The 19,345-nt window shown below is 35.7% G+C and overlaps 2 protein-coding genes across 3 annotated transcripts in view; one reads left to right on the plus strand and one right to left on the minus strand.

The window, feature by feature from the left end:
• The window catches only part of LOC142339358 (uncharacterized), a 106,551-nt gene that overhangs the window by 17,637 nt on the left and 69,569 nt on the right, over positions 1-19,345 (plus strand). For both annotated transcript variants that reach the window (XM_075389356.1, XM_075389357.1), the window contains exon 7: positions 19,143-19,291. In XM_075389356.1, the coding sequence (XP_075245471.1) occupies positions 19,143-19,291 (149 nt within the window). The remainder of the gene's footprint in view (positions 1-19,142; positions 19,292-19,345) is intronic.
• LOC142339360 (uncharacterized) lies at positions 1,324-18,666 on the minus strand. The gene is made up of 7 exons (XM_075389360.1): positions 18,252-18,666; positions 17,520-17,687; positions 15,196-15,352; positions 14,727-14,932; positions 13,949-14,187; positions 6,711-6,813; positions 1,324-1,615 (listed from the first exon to the last, which is right to left on the minus strand). The coding sequence occupies exons 1-7, from the start codon at positions 18,444-18,446 to the stop codon at positions 1,391-1,393; spliced, it is 1,293 nt and encodes a 430-aa protein (XP_075245475.1). The 5' UTR covers positions 18,447-18,666; the 3' UTR covers positions 1,324-1,390.

Here is a 19,345-nt window from a genome sequence, read left to right on the forward strand (position 1 = left end):
TACTAGACTTTAAATTTACATTTGCAGCTGGTTTTGCATTTTTGCCCTGTTGAACGCTCCTTGACCACTTTTTTCAATCTTCTTCAATTTTTTGTTTTATAGAAATTGAGGATTTTCTTTGGTTGAGTTCAATTGTTTTGGTGTAATTGGTGACCTATTGATTAGATTGACATTTATTTTCAGTAGTGTTAGTTGGAATAGAGTAATTTTGATCGAATTTTTGTCTTTTTTTTGAGAACTTTTGCGCCTTCTGATTTTGCAGTAGTTTTTTGTGCACTAGTTTATCAAGAGCTATATATATTGTTTTTTACTCAGATGTGACAATTCAAGGTTTTGCATTGGAGTTTATACAAATAAGTAATAAAATTTTTGAGCATTTTCAGGTTTTTTTTGTTTGCTTTTAAATGTTGGTTAGAATTTGGTATTGGGTTGGCCGACTGGCATTGGGTTGGCCACTGATTCAGCAGAAAAAACCCTTTACAGGGCTGTCTAAGAATAATTTATTGGAGTTCTCTCCCAATCTGGAGCGTTCGAGCCCAAACCTAATTAACGCATCAAACCATTGGTTGTTGACGTCTGATCCAGAGGGTCCTGAACTTTCAAGAAAAGTCGGGGCGTGTTTTTGCAACTGTGCTACTTACTTGTTATATTCAGTTTATGTAGAGATGAAAGTTCTGAAGTGGTTGTTTAAGCACAAGTTCAAGTAGTTATTACTGCACTCCAAAATGGTGATTTAACTAATAACAATGACCCCACTACACTACCTCCATCCATAAATCTGGTTGAAATAAGTACGGAGTAACAACATTTAATGCAAGTCGAAAATAACTCAGAGAAAATGATGCTCACTCGTGGCTCGTCGTTATCAGCACCTGTTTTGGCTTTCACAATAATTAAAAGATGGCAATAATATTGAAATATTAATTGGCAAAAATGTGCCATCATGAAAAATTTGCCTTCATAGGTAATTAGCCATTGCGGCTGTTGTAAAATCTAAGATAGCCAGCTTATCGGGAAAATGTATAGAAAAGTTTGAAGCGTTTACTGGTTTGTCGTAATTTAAGTGGTTACGACGCAACCATTCATCAAGTACCCAAGTATAGCCTCCTCATTTGCTGTTACTTTCTGTTTTCACCAAATAAAGCTCGCGAAATATGGTGCTTATGATATAGCAGTGGGCTTAGAGGTTATCACTAGTAATCTCGATGTAAAAGGGCAATGAGTTGTGCCCTCGATTAATATTAAGAACGCAGCCAGGTCTGATTTTAAATGTATCTGTTTTGGCTTGATGCTGCTTTACTTCTGACTGAGTTATGAAATATGTTCGAGACAAAGTTGAATTTTCTACAAAATTTGGTTTATGCTGAGGTTGTTTTCTATGTACAGTTCCCTAATGTACTCTTGTAGCTTCTCTTGGATATTTCAAAGCTGGATCTTGAGACCCAGAGGTTCTCTGCACTTTGCTAGAGATGTTCTTGAATAACTCACTGGGTTTAATGCCGGCCAGTTCTTCTGGTTCCATTGCCAGCAGTCTCTGCAGCTCGTCATTCATAACATCTTTCTCTGTTTTCAAAGTGTCCAGGGCGTAGGAAGCAAATTGTGATTCTTTCCGCACCTGGGAAATAGCGAATACCAAGTACGTATTTAATTTGTATGAACTCATTTAAGATGAGCTCATAGTGAATTTGAGAACCCCAAATTATTGCAAAAAATCTCGTAGCACTGCTAGTGAAAGCGCTAAGAAGCGATTGTCAACGAAATTCCAATTCTGGTCAAATAGTGGAATCTTTGGCCTATATTTATTTACGATTAATCTGCTGGCTTTTAATCGTGAAAAAAAACTAGTGGGCAAAATATGATATAGCTGTCAAGCATGAAGCTGCAAGTAGCGTAGCTATATTATGGATATCTTTTTAACTACTTCAAGAGTTGTATTGGCTTTCTGCCGAGCTAGAAGTGTTTTTGGTTTCCAGGTTTCAAAAATTCGGAGATGGTTCTTAGCTTAAAGCAAAAGAGAAAACGGCCCTTGTTTAAAAATTTTATACGTGCTCCTGAAACGGTTATAAGTGATATGCTATAAAATATCCAATCACAATAAATAGCTATACTAAAGGCTGAACAAAATGAATATGTTGAAATTTTTTAAACTGATTTGGAGTTAATGGTTCTTGCACTTTTCAAACTGCAACATAACATGTTTTAATCGTAGAAGAAGCCTAAAACGAGGCAACATCAAATTTTTTGACTCAAAAATTTTTGGGAAAATTGAGACAGGCTTTTTAATTGCTCTCAAACAAAGTTTGTAGCAATTATACCCTATGGTACCAAAAAGCTACGTACAGCACAATTTACTTTGCAATAAGCGTTATTTTTGCTCAAAATGATTGATTTGCGCTAAAGCACGAAGAAATGCGTGAAATCTTAAATTTCAGTCTGAGTTTTCATTCTCATTTTTCCTTTTGCACAGAAAAGATGGTTAAGTTGCTTTAATTTACTGTTTAATCAACACCTGTTGCAATAAAAACAGTTAAATAAACTGCCAGTGTAATAAATTTTAATGCCTGATCGACACTGGAAAAACATTTCAGCATTAGACTACGAGTTTATCACACTCTTTTATCGCCACTGTTACTAAGTAAACAGTGGCGATAAAAGAGTGCTGATAAACTCGTAGTCTAATGATGGAAACAGTTTGATAAACTTGTAGTCTAAAAAAACTTGAGCGTGGTGTGTTGTGTGTGGTGTCTGTGTTGTGTGTGTCCATACGTGTGTGCGTGTGTGTGTGTGTGTGCGTGTTTTTGCGTACCTGTGTGTGTGTGTTTGTGGTTGTGTGTGTAAGTGTGTGAGTGTGTGTGTGCGTGTGTGTTTGTGGTTGTGTGTGTGTGTAAGTGTGCGTGTGTACGTGCGTGTGCGTGTGTTTGTGGTTGTGTGTTTGTAAGTGTGTGCATGCGTGTGTATGTTTGTGTGCGTGCGTGTCTGTTTGTGTTTGTGTGTGTGCGTGCGTGTGTGTTTGGGTGTGTGTTTGTGTAATGTGTGTGTGATGGGTGTGTGTGGCGTGTGTGTATGTGTGTGGTGTTAAGTGTGGTGTGTGTTGTGTGTGTGTGTGTTTGTTTGTGTGCTTTTGCGTGTGTGTGCTTAGGTGCGTGTGTGTGTGTGTGTGGTGTGTGTGTATGTATGTATGAGTGTTCGTTTGTGTGTGTGTGTGTGTGTGTTTGTGTGTGTGTGTGTGTGTCTGTGTGTATGTGTGTGCGGGAGGAGGGGGAGTGGGGCATGAGGATAAAACGAATAGATCCGAAGAAATATCACTTACCTTTGAGAATGTAATTGTCCACAAAAATAAAAATGAAAAACCAATAAGAATGTGTTCAATTTTGAAATGATCGCAACAGGTGTTGATTAAAAAAATTACCGCACGGTTGTTATCGCCCTCGAAGTTATCATAACACCTCGGCTTCGCCTCGGAGTTTGATAACTTCTCGGTGGCGATAACAACCGTGTGGTATTATTCATTACCACGCTGTTACGATTCGAATTGACAATTTTATGGACAAAAAACAAAATCCCCGTCAGCCCTGGTAGAAATAAAGTCGTTCAAGAGCTTGACCTGAAGTACTTTCTTTGTTAACTGCGCTTGAAGTTTGTAGCAGTTATACTAGTCCTGTGGTCTTTGTGCAGTTTTTCGCTGAAACGATTTTTCATCTGAACCTTTTAATTTTTCCTCCTCAAAAACGAGATAAAAAGGTAAATCCCAGAGTGCATCAAGCGGATGAGTAGCTCTCTCAGAGTCTTACTAGTCTCTAAGTATGTGATTTCATGGCGTGAAATACGTCTCTTAAAAGTCTGAACCCCTCAGTCACACCCACCTCCAGTTGAGTCTCAGCCATACCGCCACCCTGATCCTTTTTGATATTTGGTTCCTATCTCATCCAGCCCTACCAACCCTCCCCATTGCTTGACCCCCCATGCACCAGCTAAAACCCTATGCTCCAGTTAGCTACTATCGAAGCCGTCCGCTCGGTAGGTGGGGCGAAGTTTTTGTGCTTGATCGTTGAGTTTTGGTGAATCCGTTCTGCGTTACAACGTATGATTATGTTAATTTTTAATCTACAAGCAATATTGGACCAAGAACTTGAACATCTTTTTTCAGAAAACTCAACGAAACAAAAATTAAAGCCATCTGTTTCCCTTCTGTATTTATGTATATAATAAATTTCCCTTTTGTATATATAATAAATTGTTTTTTTTTGGAACCAGCTACATCTATTGTTTCAGTTCAACACGCTGTTCTTAGCTATAACAAATATCAACAGAGAGAGAACGAATCTTGAAAAAACAAAGGTTTTGAGATTTATTTAGACTCCATATTTTCTTCACTTTAAAAGATACTCCTGCGAACAGTTCTCCGGAATCCTATTGTTTGCTCTATTGATGTTAGCTTTAAACTGAATCACCTGAGACAGTGTTTACAAAAAAAACAGAAATAGACTTTCAGTAGCTATTTCTTAAAAAGGAATTATTTATTCAACGCCTAGAATAACATTTGAAGATTTCCTTTTGCTTAGAAAGAAGTTTTCTTGTTGAACAGTGTGAGCAGAAAGGGCTGGTGAAATGTATGAAATCCAAGCAAAAATATTTTTTTAACATATAAAAAACCTGTTTGAGCTATCTTTTCGGCGCGGTCAAAAATCAAAAAACAGATGTTTCAATGAGACGATTGATAGATTATTAGACGCCAAAATTGATGTGCCTAATATTTCTTGGACTTTTCTAGAAAGTTTTACCAACATTTTTTTTGTTTTTTTTTACAATTGTACGAATTCATTGTAAACAAGGGTTCCAGTTCTTTTAAGTTGGAAAGGGCTGGAAATCTCCAAAGTTGAGCAATGAAAAATTAGAAAAGAGAATCATGCTTCTGTTTTTAATTAAAGTTGAGTATGGAGTGTTTATTCATCGCTGACTTCAATTGGTAACTCGCTATTTCGAGTCTTTTCTGTACAGCTTAACTAGAGTTTATTTTCTAGAAGTGTCAAGAGTTTCTCAATATTGGAAATGTTATCTTTTACTTTTTTTTGAAAAAATAAACATAACCGACTCAAGTCAGTCGAATTGCTATCAAATGGCCGGTGAGTTGATAGCTTCGGTAGTAGCCAGCTGGGGCTTAGGGATGCCGGGGGTATAGAGGATCGGGGGTTTCAGGGGGACGGGGGTTGGTTTAAGAGGGTTGGAAGAGAGGGGGAGCTGGACAAGGGGACTGATGGGGTTGGGCGACAAAGAAGGAGGAATCAAACTCTAATCTTGATCGCCGACCTTGAATACCATGAATTTTTCTCCTTAACAGTTTCGGTGATTCGCTGACTTAGAGATTAGTTATTAAAGCTCTAAGAGAGCTGGTCAGGCAATTCATGCCCTGCGGTTTTTACTTTTTTCCCAATTCTCAGGACGAAAAGTTAAAAGCATCGGACGAACAATTTGTCAATCGATGAACTGTTCGTTTCTGGAGTGACCCAATACCAGAAGTTTTTGTAAACAATTTGATATAATTTGCTGGCTTTCAGCCTGGAAAGATTTTCATTAGATTTTTGATTGAACTACAGAAACGGTTGAAACGGAAGAATTTTTTTATTTCAAAATTTTTGTCAACTCGATAATTCTTTTTTTAAGTTAATCAATGAGGAAAACCCAGATCTTCTCATTTGGCTCAGGATAAATGAATGAAACCACATCTTTAATCGCTAATAAAAAATAATAGACAGGCATGAGAGGTATTTTGGAAAATTCTGTGCTACCTGGACTTGCACGAACCCTCCTTTTCCATCGGTGTCAGGCTCAAAGAATTTGAGCCAATTAATTTTCTCTACCTTTTTCATCTTGTTTTTTGGACCTAATTGGAGACTGCAGATTTTGAAGACCTTAACTCAATTCATTATTTAATATAGAAATTGTCGCCATGTCAGTTCAGTGGATACTGATTTAGTGGGTTTTAAAGAAGCATTTAAGCGTTTAAGAAATTTTGATTAGCTCAAATTCAATTCCTTCTTTCTGTTAAAAGTTAATGAAACGGGCCAGACAAATTTTTCTTTAGTCAGTGAATTAATTGGATTGATGATTTTGGTTACGCCAAAGCGGGAAATGGAGCGAAACAGCAAGCTATTTTTCCTCGAACTTTTTCTCACTCTTAATAGCAATTGGAGACGAAATAGGTGTTAGAAAAATTTTTTTTCATGTGGTTCTTTTTGTGCTGATTATATTAAGATCTTATCACACATTTTGATTATTTTTGATGTCCAATTGGAGCTGTGAGTTTGGTCACGACGAAATAAGAAACAGAGCTAAAAATCGAATGGTCTGGCTATGTGAATTTTGGCACTCCAATTTTGAAGATTTAGAAAACTGCTTCCCGATTTTTTTTGGAGATTGTCAATTTTCTATTTTAAAATTCCATCTCTTGTCTGTTCCAGGGTTTTTATTTTGTCAAGGAAAGTTTGTTGAATGGGAATTCAAGAATTGCCCTGCTATGTTTCTATTTTGGTCATGTGAGTATTTAAATATCATTAAGATGTAAGGGTTCATCATTTTAGAAGGCTTCGAATGAACTAAGGCTTCAAGAAAATCAAAACACTGTGAAGATTCTATAGATAAAGTACAGGTTACTACTTTTAAGGTAAATCAGACTATTTTGTAGCTATTTTCTTTAGTCTTCAATAACTAACTTGTTTGAGCATTTTGCGCATTCCTTTGGTAAGCCTAGCAATTTCGTCCATCTTGTTCTCGTCCATATCTTTGAATGCTTCTCTTCCTTCCTCTATCTGTCGTCTAAAACAAAAGTTTCTGCTCTGTCAGGGGTTGTGATTGAGGCTGATTTGCTGTTCTTGTTTTTAATTAAAAAAGTCAAGTGCTTAAAGTGCACCTAAACTAAAGTTCCCTTTTTCTAATTTGAGAGACCAAATATCCAATATCTCGATGGGGATTCAACTCATTCACATATTTTGCGCATCTAAGTAATGAAAAAAATATTTTTACACTATCTGTAAAGCCGACAGTTCGCCTCTTAGTACACTTAATTTCCATTCCAACCGAGACAAAGTTACTAGTAAAATTGTAATTCAAGTTCATAAATTGAATGTCTCTGCAGAATGCATTGTATTTTGTAGACAATCTGCCTGCTGTACGGTTTAACTCGGCATAAGAAACAGCCCGCATGTTGGCGAAAAATAAACCCGATAGACCTCCTTGACTTCCATTTGAATTGGTAAAAGAAAGAATGGAGATATATAAATTGACCACCTGTTTTTTTCTAGAATTCTAATAGTTAAAAACTAGATGTCCCAGTTGAAATCCTCGTATACTCTAACCGTATAGAATTAGAGCACTTAAATTGGTGTCACCGTTTAGATGGATGTACTCTATTGATCTTCACTTAATGTTTTAAAATGTTAACTTCATTAACTGAGTTCAGAATTCATTGACTTTTACATCTTGTTTCAGTACAACTCGGCAGATTATAAAAATATCACCGGTATCATATTCGAGTCTAAAAAAACAGAATCTCATGACGCCTCTTCGAGTATTAAAAATACGTCACGTCACCATTACTCTTCTTGAGTCGTAATAATACCGGGCACCGATACAATCCAAATTCTTTGAATTTTAAGAGAGAAATTACCATGAAATTAATGATAGCTTAGCGGTTAGCAAGCATAGCCGGCAGATTGCCTGAAAAGAGCCGCGATAGACGCTTGTGGCCTACCATGAGTTGAAACAACTAACGAAATAAGATTGACAGATCGGCCACCAGCTTTTTAATAGACCACTGACTTTTTGGGTTAGATTCGGACTGTCATTTTAATGAGACACATTTGCTGTACCAGGAAACAGCCCTAATGGAGCTTTTTCAAAATTCATATTTGATATTAAAGCTCAAGACTCTATTACTCAGAAATTGGGGCATGTAAGTTTGGCACTACTTAGATGCACTTTATTGTTCCGACCCCACTTGTGGGGGGAGGAGCTATATACTCAAATGGGTTTTTTTTTGTTCAGTCAATTTTGGCCGATCGATATATTCGTCGTAGAGAAATGTGAGTGGTATCATTAAAAAGCTGGTCTAGCTTACAATTCAAAATTAAAAAGATTTTTTTGATTTTCGTTTTTTTCGAGGACTTATCGAGGATTGAAGTCTTGTGTGAACACGCGATATTTGTTCACTTTTTGTGTAATTTTTCTCCAAATTAAAATATTTTCTATAAAAATAGTATTTCATAATTAAATTTCTTGTCAACAAATGAACCAATTTTTTGTTCCTAATAGACTAAATGCGATAAAAAAAGACTAGTTCTGGTTTCATTGGGAAGTTCATTATCAAAAAAAAACTCGAACTCTATTTGAGAGCTCTTTTTTTATGAAACTTTTCTCTTTTTTTGCTTTTTTATGTCACTTAGAGACAAATCACTTTTTATATCAAGGTTCTATTAATGACCAACCTCCTTTACAGTCAAATTAAGCCCAATGAACAAAATACATCGTTTTCCAGGAATTGCTCATGTTTTTTTTTTTGGCTTCAATTCTGAGTTATCATAATTTTAAATGAAATTTTGAATTTCTTTTTCGAGGTTTCACTGATTTTTTGGAGCCCTATAGCATGGAGTCATTGACTAACAGTGCAATATGTTCCATAATGAGCATTAGGTGAACATATCTAGTGCTTTGAGGCGACAGCTAATGGCTGTTAAGACTTAAAAAATAATTTTTTGATTTTTTTTGAACATTAAAGAATCAAAATTATTATCGTGAACTGTAAGTCAGTCCAGGGGTGACAGCACCCTCTTCCTTCCTACTGCAACCAATTTGAACCTGGTTAGTGGTTTTAACTTCTAACTATTGATTAAATGACTTGAATGACACAAGATTTCAAAAAGTTAGAAAAAAAATTTTGGGTATTTTCGTATTATTGGTTACTTTTGAAATCTTATCACATCCAAATATTGATAGCTTCCATTGGCTTAAAGAACATGTTAAGTGGCTCACAGATAAAAATTTCATAGATAAATTTATCGTTTAAATGGCTTCGACACGTTCTTCTCGCACTTTTCTATTGAATTTTTGGTTTTTGCCTCTTTTTGTTGTTGTTTTAATAGTCATAAGACTTATTGTGATGTCTTATTGATTACCTATGCATGACAAACATAAATGTACTCCCATTGAGGGCATCTTCGATTATATTTATTGACTTCCGTTGAAAACTAATGGATTTTATGGCTGTTAAGAATTTTAAAACAATTTTTCAAAAACCTTTTTTTGAAAACTAAAAAATATTAAACTTTTTTGGTGAATTTTTGGGCAGTGTCAGTATTGACAGGACCCACTTGCTTTATACTGCAACTAAAATTAATCTGGTTAGCCGATTTTTTTTCTAACTATTGGTAATATGACTTCAATGACACAAGATTTCAATTTTTTTTTAAAATTTTTTTGGATATTTTTGTATTATTGGTTACTTTTGAACTATTATCACATTATCCAAACATTATACACAATATCCAAATAATATTTGAAATAAGAAAAATAAAGTAACTCCCATTGGCTTCGAGGGGACGTTAAGTGGATCACATGTAAAGTTTCCAGAGAAAAGCTAATGGTTTAATTGGCTTCGACACTTTCTTCTTGCACTTTATTTTTTTACCGAATTTTGGTTTTTATGCTTGTTGTTGTTATTGTTTTCAGTCATAAGACTTTTTGTGATGTCATGTTAATATCGATGCATAACAAAAATCCTTTTCCTCCTATCGGGTTATATCTGAGCGTAGATATTGAGCTCCGTTGAAAGACTTTGAATTTAATGGCTGTTAAGAGTTAAAAAGAATTTTTCGATTTTTTTTTGAATATTAACCAATCCTAAACTTTTTTTCGTGAACTGTAGGTCAATGTCAGTACTAGCAGAATCCTTTTCCGTTCTACTGCAGCCTAAATTATTCTGGATAGCGGTTTTGTCTTCTACCTATTAGTTTTGAATCTTCAATGCCACGAGATTTCATAATTTTTTTTTATTTTCGGGTTTTTTTTTGGATCCTTTTGAAATCTTATCACATCGTCCTACTGCAGTTGGTCCCCATTGTTTTAGGGGTAAACTTCAGCGGATCATGAATAAAGTTTTCGGAGGAGAGCTTATAATTTGAATTGCTTCGACATATTCTTCTGGCACTTTTCTACTGAATTTTTGGTTTTGGCCTGTCTGTGTTGTCGCTTTCAAAGTCAATAACTTGTTGTAAGGTCTTATCGATGAAATATGATTGGCAAACAAACTTATTGTCCCATCCAGGCATAATTTAGTGTTTTCACTGGCTTGCGTTTAAGACTAATGAAATTAATTGCGTTGATAATTCGTGTTTTCTCGAAAATTTCGTGGTTCTAATGTATTTATTTGTTTGTTGGTTTTTTGAAACTATATTGATATATAAGAGAAATCCCATTGATCCCTTAAAAAATAATTGAAAATAAAAAGAGTTTTCAGTGAAAAGTTCATTTTTTTAATGCCTTTGACACTTTTCTCGCTCAGTTTTTTCTTGAATTTGCTCTTTCTGTTCTTTAGGTAGCCGTAAATTGCTGACAGTTCTCATAGGCTTCTAATTGAGCATTGAATGAATGATTTTACCCAAAGCAGTCAGTTTATCGCGAATAGTCTTAAAGTTTATGAGAAACATATTGAAGTTTTTTTCAAACTTTTCAGTTTTTGTTGTTCTTTTCGTCAAATTGTAACTGATTTTCCTCAATGAGAGCTCCCATCCAATTTCTTGTATTTCAAAAGATAACATGTCGATTGATATTATTTGTCACTGATGTTTTGTTTGTTGCACAAATTGCTTTTTTCTGAACGTTTATTGAGTGGCCAATTTTTGTGTTTCTTTTTCTCTTCTACCAGAACAATCGCGTAATAACAGATCCCAATGGTTTTCAAATGTAGCGCAAGTAAACTTATTCAATCTCTCTGTTTAAATCCTTTAGCTGAATAGGTAGAATTGAACAATTGAATTGAAAATACAATATTCAGATGATAGCTAAAGACTTTAATTGTAGCAATAGTTTGTGTTTTCGCAAATCGTTTGTAATTTTTTGAGTTTCTTTTTAGTTCGCTTCTATGGCTTAGTCTAATAATAGACAGGTCTTTTTGGTTTCGTAATGAGTTTTCAGTAAGTTATTAAGGATTATTTAGTTAAAAGCTAATGATTTTTAAGATTTTTGAAATTTCTTGGTGTAACAAAAGTTGATTAACTTTTAAGTTTCGCCTCACTGTTCGTTCTTTTTGTCGACTTGTTACGCAGTCTCATTAAGAAAACTTTCCATCTGCTGTTTTTTTTAGAAAAAAACTATACATGTGTAGTTAAGGTTTTACCTGACTGCACTTTGACGTTGTTACTAGGTGCTTTTAAATTTAGATATTCATTTTTTGCCGTGAAATTTTTGTTCGTGCGAATTTTGTTTTTTGTTTTTTTGTCTCTTAGTCTCTTTAATGTCAGATTGTGTTTGCGCTGTAATGAGGTATGGCATTGTGTAATTCAATTTGTAGATAGGTTGTGTAACGATTGCTTTAAACTCAAACATCTATTTTTGTTATCTCTTCATTTGGTTGACAATTTAGTCAAAAATGTAGATGAGCTCGGGTCGGAACATCATGTGCGAACGCATATTAATGAGCCGCCTTGTTGACCTTTAATTAGTAAATGTTCGTAAAATCTAAAATTCCATAAGTGAGTTCAGAAGTAATTTTTTTTTAGTGCGGTAAGTCTTACAATTGACCTAAAAGCGGAAATGACGTCACGTACACAAATTTCAACTGCAAGGCAGTAGAAGTCACTGAAGTCATTGAAAAAGTCAATTCCAAGAAGACAGGGTAAGACTAAACAAAAATCTGTAAGACGAAGTAAAAAAACATGATCAACAGTAAAAAAAAACGTGATCAAAAGGTAAAGCGAATTAAAAAAAAACATAGCAGGACAAGTCCTGACAAACAGTTCAAAGAATTTTAATTGACTAAACAAAAAACTAGAGCTAGAACGGATTAGGAGTGAATTGGGAAAACCATTTTTGAAAAAATCAGATAAAAATATTTAAAAAGAAAAACAAAATCAAAGTCAAAATGCCGTATGTGAACAAAAAACCACTAGCGAGAAATGGAAATTTCGTTCAAACAAAAAACTAGGCCTAGAATGAACTATGAATGGATTGGGAAAACACTTTAGGGAAAAGTCCGATTCAAAAAATAGAAAAAAAAACAGTAAAAATCTAATTGAAATTGCCGCATGTGAACGAAAAACCACTAGCGAGAAAATGAATTTTTGTTCGAACACCGTTTTCTCACTCTACTTCAAATTTAGGGCGAAAAAGTTTTATGCCGGAAAACCACTTGATTTTTCGCTCCACGTCCTGTTTCGGCGTGACCAAAATCACTACTCCAATTTGACTTCAACAATCATGAAAATTTGTGAATAGATCTTAAAAAAACATAGCCGGAAGAATTCCGGAAACGACTCGGAGTGGAAATCAATTCAAACGCTATCCAACTACTCATCAGACAAAACGTGCCTCACTAATTTATAATTATCTTGAAACAAAACCATGAAACAAAAAAATAAAGACAATAAAATCAAATCTGTTAAAATATGATTAAAAAATCTGATTAAGTTTTGTTATAACTTGAGATCCCGAAAGAGCTATCTCTGCCAAAATTACTTCAACAAAACAACTAGTACTTACTAAAACCACCTGTGTGAATTTTGTAAAAATACTTGAGGACAAATTATGAAAAAAAAGCTCTAAACACAATTTGCACTAAAAAACTGGGAAAAGTTAATAAATTTTGTTTTTAATACTGCAAAATCATATTTAATCTTACAAATTGTTATTTAATATTTTTTTTAATATTACAAAAGCAAATAAATCCAAAGAAAAATTCATTTCATCCAATAGGGTATCCAAATGCTCGCAAAACAATATGCAATTCATAATAGGCTTAGAAACTTGTCTAAAAAAACCGAAAAAAAACAAACTGCAGAAATTTAGGAAGAATAGTTCCAACTTCGACATTTTTTGTCATATTTCTCAGCAAAAAATGATTCATATCCACAAAACTGTAACCAATTGTTATCTAAACTTTGCTCAAGTAGAAGGAGTGTTTTCAATACCCATTTGAGCTAGTGAAAGAAAACAATCGTCAAAAACGCAAAAATTAGCCCGAAAATCAGCAAAATACATTAAAAACCTCCGAATTAGCTTAAATTGCATGTGAATTTCCGGAAACCTTCAAACCACTACCAAAACCAGCCTAAAATTAAAACAAAATCATAACCAAACCTCTTAACCAAAAAATGGAAAGAAATGCTTTAAAATGCCGCACGTTATCAAAAAGTTTCGCTCGCTTACAGAATTTTTTTCACACCTCAATTTCTCGCTCTCTAGAAAACGGCGATATAAACAAAAAAGCCTTCTCTTTTTGCTCCACTCTTCATTTTGTTCAGCAACAAAATCACTCCAAATTTTTTCACGAGTTTCATCTCCCGCTTCAAAATTCACTCCAATAAAATTGATTTAAAAAAGGACTTCTCCAATACTCCTCTTCGAGTCGTAATAAAAAAGACAGAGCCCCAATACAATTCAAATTCTTTGAATTGTAATAAAAAATTATGAGCCCTATAATAGCCGCCTGGAATTGCTGACACGGCTATTAATAAATAAAAAGCGAAGTAGAAAATAGGTATTTAGGCACCTGAAAAATGTGTAAATCTCATTAATTATTCTTCGTCTATCTACAGGATTTAGATAATGCTTTAAGATCTGTGCTTAGACCTGAGCGAAAATTAGAGCTTCCAGAACTTCAAAGCATATCTTTATCGGTTTTCTCAATTTAGCTATCGTTGTTCTTCAAAAGTTTGGGAAATTTATCCTTAGAGTTGCAAACCTGAGCTCCCCATTCTGTCGTCTCAAATCCTCCTCTTCGTATGCTTCGCAGTCTGTGATGTAGGCAAACATAGCCATTGTCTTGAGATCCATATCTGCGTCCTCCCATGCTGCCCCTTCCAGCACCGAGTCCTGTGGTGGCTGATCTACCTGATTAGCGTCTCGACTTCCACCACCTCCATTCTCATCGTCAGTATCCGGAGCTTCGCTCCTCCAGAGCTCAAGGCTCTTTCCTTGGTCCTAAAATTCCAAACAAACGAAAAAGGGGGCTTGACGAGGGGTACCAAATCTCTCAGGTGGAGGAGGGTAGACGGGGGTTGTGAGGGAGAGGGATTCAAACTCTAAGAACCGCCCTTCACACCATGAATTTAACAGTTTCGATGAATCGCTAACTTAGAGACTAGGAAACTGTAAGGCTCTAACAGATGCTCAGCTACTTCATACCCTCCGGGCTATACCTGTTTATATTCCGTTTTTGATGACGATAAGTTAAAGCGACTAAAAATTGGTCATACTAAAAATTGCATGAAAAAGACCGCGGGACTAATATAGTTTCTACAAACTTTGTTTGAGAGGAATTAAGCAATATAGCGATATTAGCAAATTTCGAGTGATAGTTTTAGATTGTACCAATGAATCGCTTTTGGATTCTTTCTCATTATAGCCCACCAGAAAAATGTTGCCCCTTAGATGGTAAAAATGTAATTGGGGGAGTGGGCTTTAGGCTCTAGCCCTACTGAGGGAGGGGGTCAAATAAATGGAAAATCTCGCTTTTGAACCTGTGGATTATGTGGCTGCATTTTCTCCGCGTGAGAGCTGTCAAATTGTGTGTGATCCGTCTCGCTTTGATTACGTGATCTGCCTTGAGTGCCTTGAGATTCCTCGTGATTATCTTGATACATGGCCATTAGATGGGACAGTTGACTAGTTGGGACAGTTGAAACGTGAGTTTTGGAGGACTTCGTTTCTAACAGCGAATCATTGCCTAAAACGACTTCCGTTTTCAGGCCTTGTTTTTTCTAAACATTGCTGGAAAATTGTTTTTTTTTTGTTTTTGTGTTCAATAGCAAAAAGCTCTGTTTCTCATTTGACATATATAATAAAGTTAAAATCTTTCTCGACTTTTTGGCCTAACAAATGAGAACCTTTATTATTTAGCTTTATTCAGTCATTTTAGCCTCTAAATTTAGAACTAAATTTCTAGAACTAAATTTTCAATAAATGGAGTCTATAAGCGATTTGACTAACGTGTTGGTTGACTTGGAGACAATGAATCATTCCTTAGTTTTCGTTTGTATAGAACGACAGTCATGATATATATTTCGATGATAATGATGAAGATAACGACAGCATTGAAGATGGCGAACTTCACTATCGTATCCAAAGTGCCTGACTGTAGAATGTCCTGAGGTGCAAAGAATTAGTGCAATTTCATATTCAAATAATTCACATTAGACGATCAGAAGGTTACAGATATTTGGAACAAACTTCAAAAACCTTCCTTATTGAATTTAACCTATAAACAGACAAGTGTTATGCGCTCCAATAGATATAATTTCTATCTTGTTTCTTATACGAAATCTTAAGTAGATCTTTTATTGGAGTTTTGGACATTTTTTCTCCTAATTGTTCACTCATTTGCGAGTAATTTTTGAAATTGGATTAACTGGTAAACGGTAATGACTTTCAGTTTCCAAGTTAGCTGCTAGTCTAATAGATGCAGGATGTAATAAACTGCACGCAAGGCATAATTTCAATATGGACAAAATAATTTTTGAGTGGATTATGATTTTTCAAGTTTTCGTTCGGTTATTGGGAATTTTAATTGCAGTTGAACGAAGTTTGAAACAATTACTGCAGTTGTGTGTCTTTTTCCTTGGTGAATGTTTTCCCCATGACCGTTTTTGTTTTTGAATGTTTTTCACTCGCTTGAGTTTTGTGCAGCAATAGATAGCTTTTCTTTGAAGAAACAGAAATATGTAAGGATTGAACATACTCGGATAGAAATATATAACTGGTAGTATCTTCTCGTTTTAAATCTTAGATTTAAAATTTAGATTTTATTTACATTGTCCGTCCTTTTGGTAAGTAATGATTTTGACCACGGTAAAATGGTAACAGAAACAATTTGTCTTAGTTGTCTCTGCTCTATTTTGGTGATTAAAAAATGACCGTTCTTTTCGTTGTTTTGTAAGTTTTTTTCGCCTGTCTCCCTTCATTTCTTTTGTCTTCTTAATGTTTCTCTGGATAAACGGGTAACCCCCCCCACACACACACACACACACTCACACACAGTGTCATTTGTGTCATTAGATAGGAATCTTTTTTGTCAATATAACACGTGGTCTTGCGTGTTGCAAATGATTGCAGCTGGTAATCTGGGTTTGGGAGATGGTGTTATTATGAAAAAGGAACTTTGCCGTGCCATATTTTTACATATTGATTTACGTTTTCTAAATGTAATACGAGGAGAGGTGTCAGCATGGGTAAATCCTTGCAGCCTGTTGGCTACCTGCGTGATATAAATAGATTTTTTTCATTCTATTAAATGTATTTTTTCGATGCTTTTTAACTAAATGTTAGTGCGACCGACTTAGTAAGGCTTTCTAAACCTATCTTATACTTTAATTTCTTAATTTTGCTTAATTTCTTTATTTCGACTAATCTAAATAGTCGATATTGACAATAAGCCAACTGTTTTCAGTTTTGGGGTCTTTATTATAGTGCCCCTAGGCTTAGAGTGAGATAAGGTATAGCCACATCCCCCATTATATTAAATATACCGTAATGGGGAGCTATATTTTCATGGGGACCTATAATGGGAAAGACCCCAGTTTTGATCGAAGCGATAGCTTTTTCGAAACTACATTAAGCTCAACTTTTTGAAGCTTGAATTTTGGCCTGGTTTATGATAGGATGCGAAAACCCTACAGATACTGTATACGTCTATTAGGATATAATTTTAGTGAATAAGAATAGAATTTTAGAACAATATTTACCAAAAACTTGGAACAAGATCTTTGGATAGGGATAGCTTTGTTTTAAATAGCTTATGCACACACGTTGATGGAAGTTTATCGCTCAACCTGAGAAAAGAAAATCTCTCAGTTAAGGTTTTCCTTAAAAGTCTGGATCAATTTTGTTTCGCCCCCTCAAGCTTAGTGGGCATATAACTTTTTCGCCTCCAGGCGCACGTGCTATTAACAACACAAATTGTAATGGGGGCAAAAAACAAAAAATAAAGAATACGGGGGGGGGGATCAGAATACAGATTACCAAAACTTTAAACATATATCTTTTCAGTTTTTCTAAAGCATGCAAACAACAATGTTTGGGGTCTTTCCCATTATACCCCGCCCCCAATGAAATTATAGCCCCCATTATGGTATATTTACCATGATTGGGGGCTATAGTTTATCTGACCACTAAGATGGGGGAGGCTATAATGGGAAAGACACAATGTGTGTTATTAAAAGATAGAAACTACTTGGTGAAATAAATGTAGTTGTTCAAGTTGTGCATTTCGATCAATTGGGAAGAATGAAGTGTGCAAATGTTCAACTATAACATACCTCTAGAACTGTGAGTCCAAGATATTCGGATAGCTGTATCGTGAAGTAGATCACCCCTAATGACAATCCTCGGAAGATGTACAAGGAAGTTTCCAAGACACCTTCCCAAATATAGTTGACCATTTCAGGCAGCGTTTCTTCTGAGAAAGTTAGGATTTTCTTCCAATTCTAAAAGGAACAAGTTACCTTTTCCATTTGTGTGCCCTCTCCCTGATTAGTGGGTGCATTCATTTGCAACCCACATGATTACGTGCTGTAAGAATTCTGTTAAGTTATCATGCCACGTGCTGTAAGAGTGAAGTGCACGGCGAATTGGGTTGATGAGTAAGGGCACAGAGTAATACTATTTACTTGGGTTTCATTTAGACAAACTTTGTTTTTCCTCATTATAAAGCACCCACGAAATTAAAGCTCTAATTGGAGGGTCTGCAATATATTACACCACCTAACGGGACTGGGAAGGAGCCACAAATTGTGGTTTTACATAAACACCGGATTTCTCCATTATAACCTCACTCTAGTACTGTATATTCTCACTAAACGGGGGGGGGGGGGGGGATAATCTGCACCCACAATGCAGAGGGCACAAACGGAAAAGCTACATTTGTCGTTATTGGCTCTGTCGTATTATATTTCATTCAGTTTTTAGTACCTCTAAGTTGAGCTATAATGGTAAAGAGGTGTTAACGGGCCTACTTTTTGATGATTTGCTGTTGTCAGTTATTGGTTTACCTTGACTGTTGTATCCAGCCAATTTTTGACCTTGCCATAAGGTGTACCATCGTGACTAGAAGAGAAAAGAGAGCCGAACGTGCCCTTCTCCTCCATGGCCTCGTCGTAGTCTTCATTGAAACTGATTATAATCGCCGACAGTGTCCCAAACACTATTCCCCAATAGACGATAGTTCCAGCAGCAATGATACCCATAACTTTCTCTCATCAAAATTCGAAACTGATTGTGGAGATCGTATTCCAGATTTACATTTGTTGACTGTAAATGATTGGAGCTAGTATAATATCAGATTTAGTTTAAAATTCTGTCAATCAATATGTGTTCCAAAAAACATCTTCGAAATATGGATGCAATTATTAAAAGCACGTGCAAAAACTTAATTTAAAGCTTGTGATTTGTTTTGCAGCGCTTACTCTCGTCTTGGTATTTTAAAAGAGCTGTATCTTCTCCCCCCCCCCCCCCAATACAGAAAGTTACACACTCACCAGTTACAGAGCACGGGAGGCACAGAAAAAATCCCAAATAACATGCACCCACTAAGGGACCTTTCCTTAAAAAGGGGGAATGTTCCGTTTGATCTTTGCCGTTTGTACCCCACTTTGTGTGAGCATATTTTGGGTCTTTCCCATTAAAGCCCCCCCCCCCCCCCAATCTTGGTAAACATGCCATAATGGGGGTTGCAGTTTCGGGAAGGGGGCAATAATGGGAAAGACCCCATATTTTTTGCACCCCATGTGCAGGTCCTGTAGATTTTCAGCTTTCATTAAAGAAAACTCGATGCCCAGTATACAACAACAAATAAAGGTGTACTAACTAGAGATCATAAAAAACGCTGGCGAGACAATAGATCCAAAATACCTTGCAGCCAGTTATTCTTTCGATATTTGTAGGTGGGATGCAAGATGACAGCAGATAATCTGAAGCTGACTCCTCTGATGCGGGCGTGTGAATTGGGCCATGTGGCCATTGCTCAGTTGCTAATACGACATGGTGCTAAGATCACACAACAGGACAGAGAGGGCAGATACCCTCTGCACTGGTTAGCATTTATTTCGATCGATCCCAGAAAAATATTTCATCGTTAGAATTGTAT

Source organism: Convolutriloba macropyga, chromosome 5, assembly GCF_964194025.1.
Source record: "Convolutriloba macropyga chromosome 5, txConMacr16.3, whole genome shotgun sequence".
In the NCBI taxonomy this organism is placed as follows: Eukaryota; Metazoa; Xenacoelomorpha; order Acoela; family Convolutidae; genus Convolutriloba; species Convolutriloba macropyga.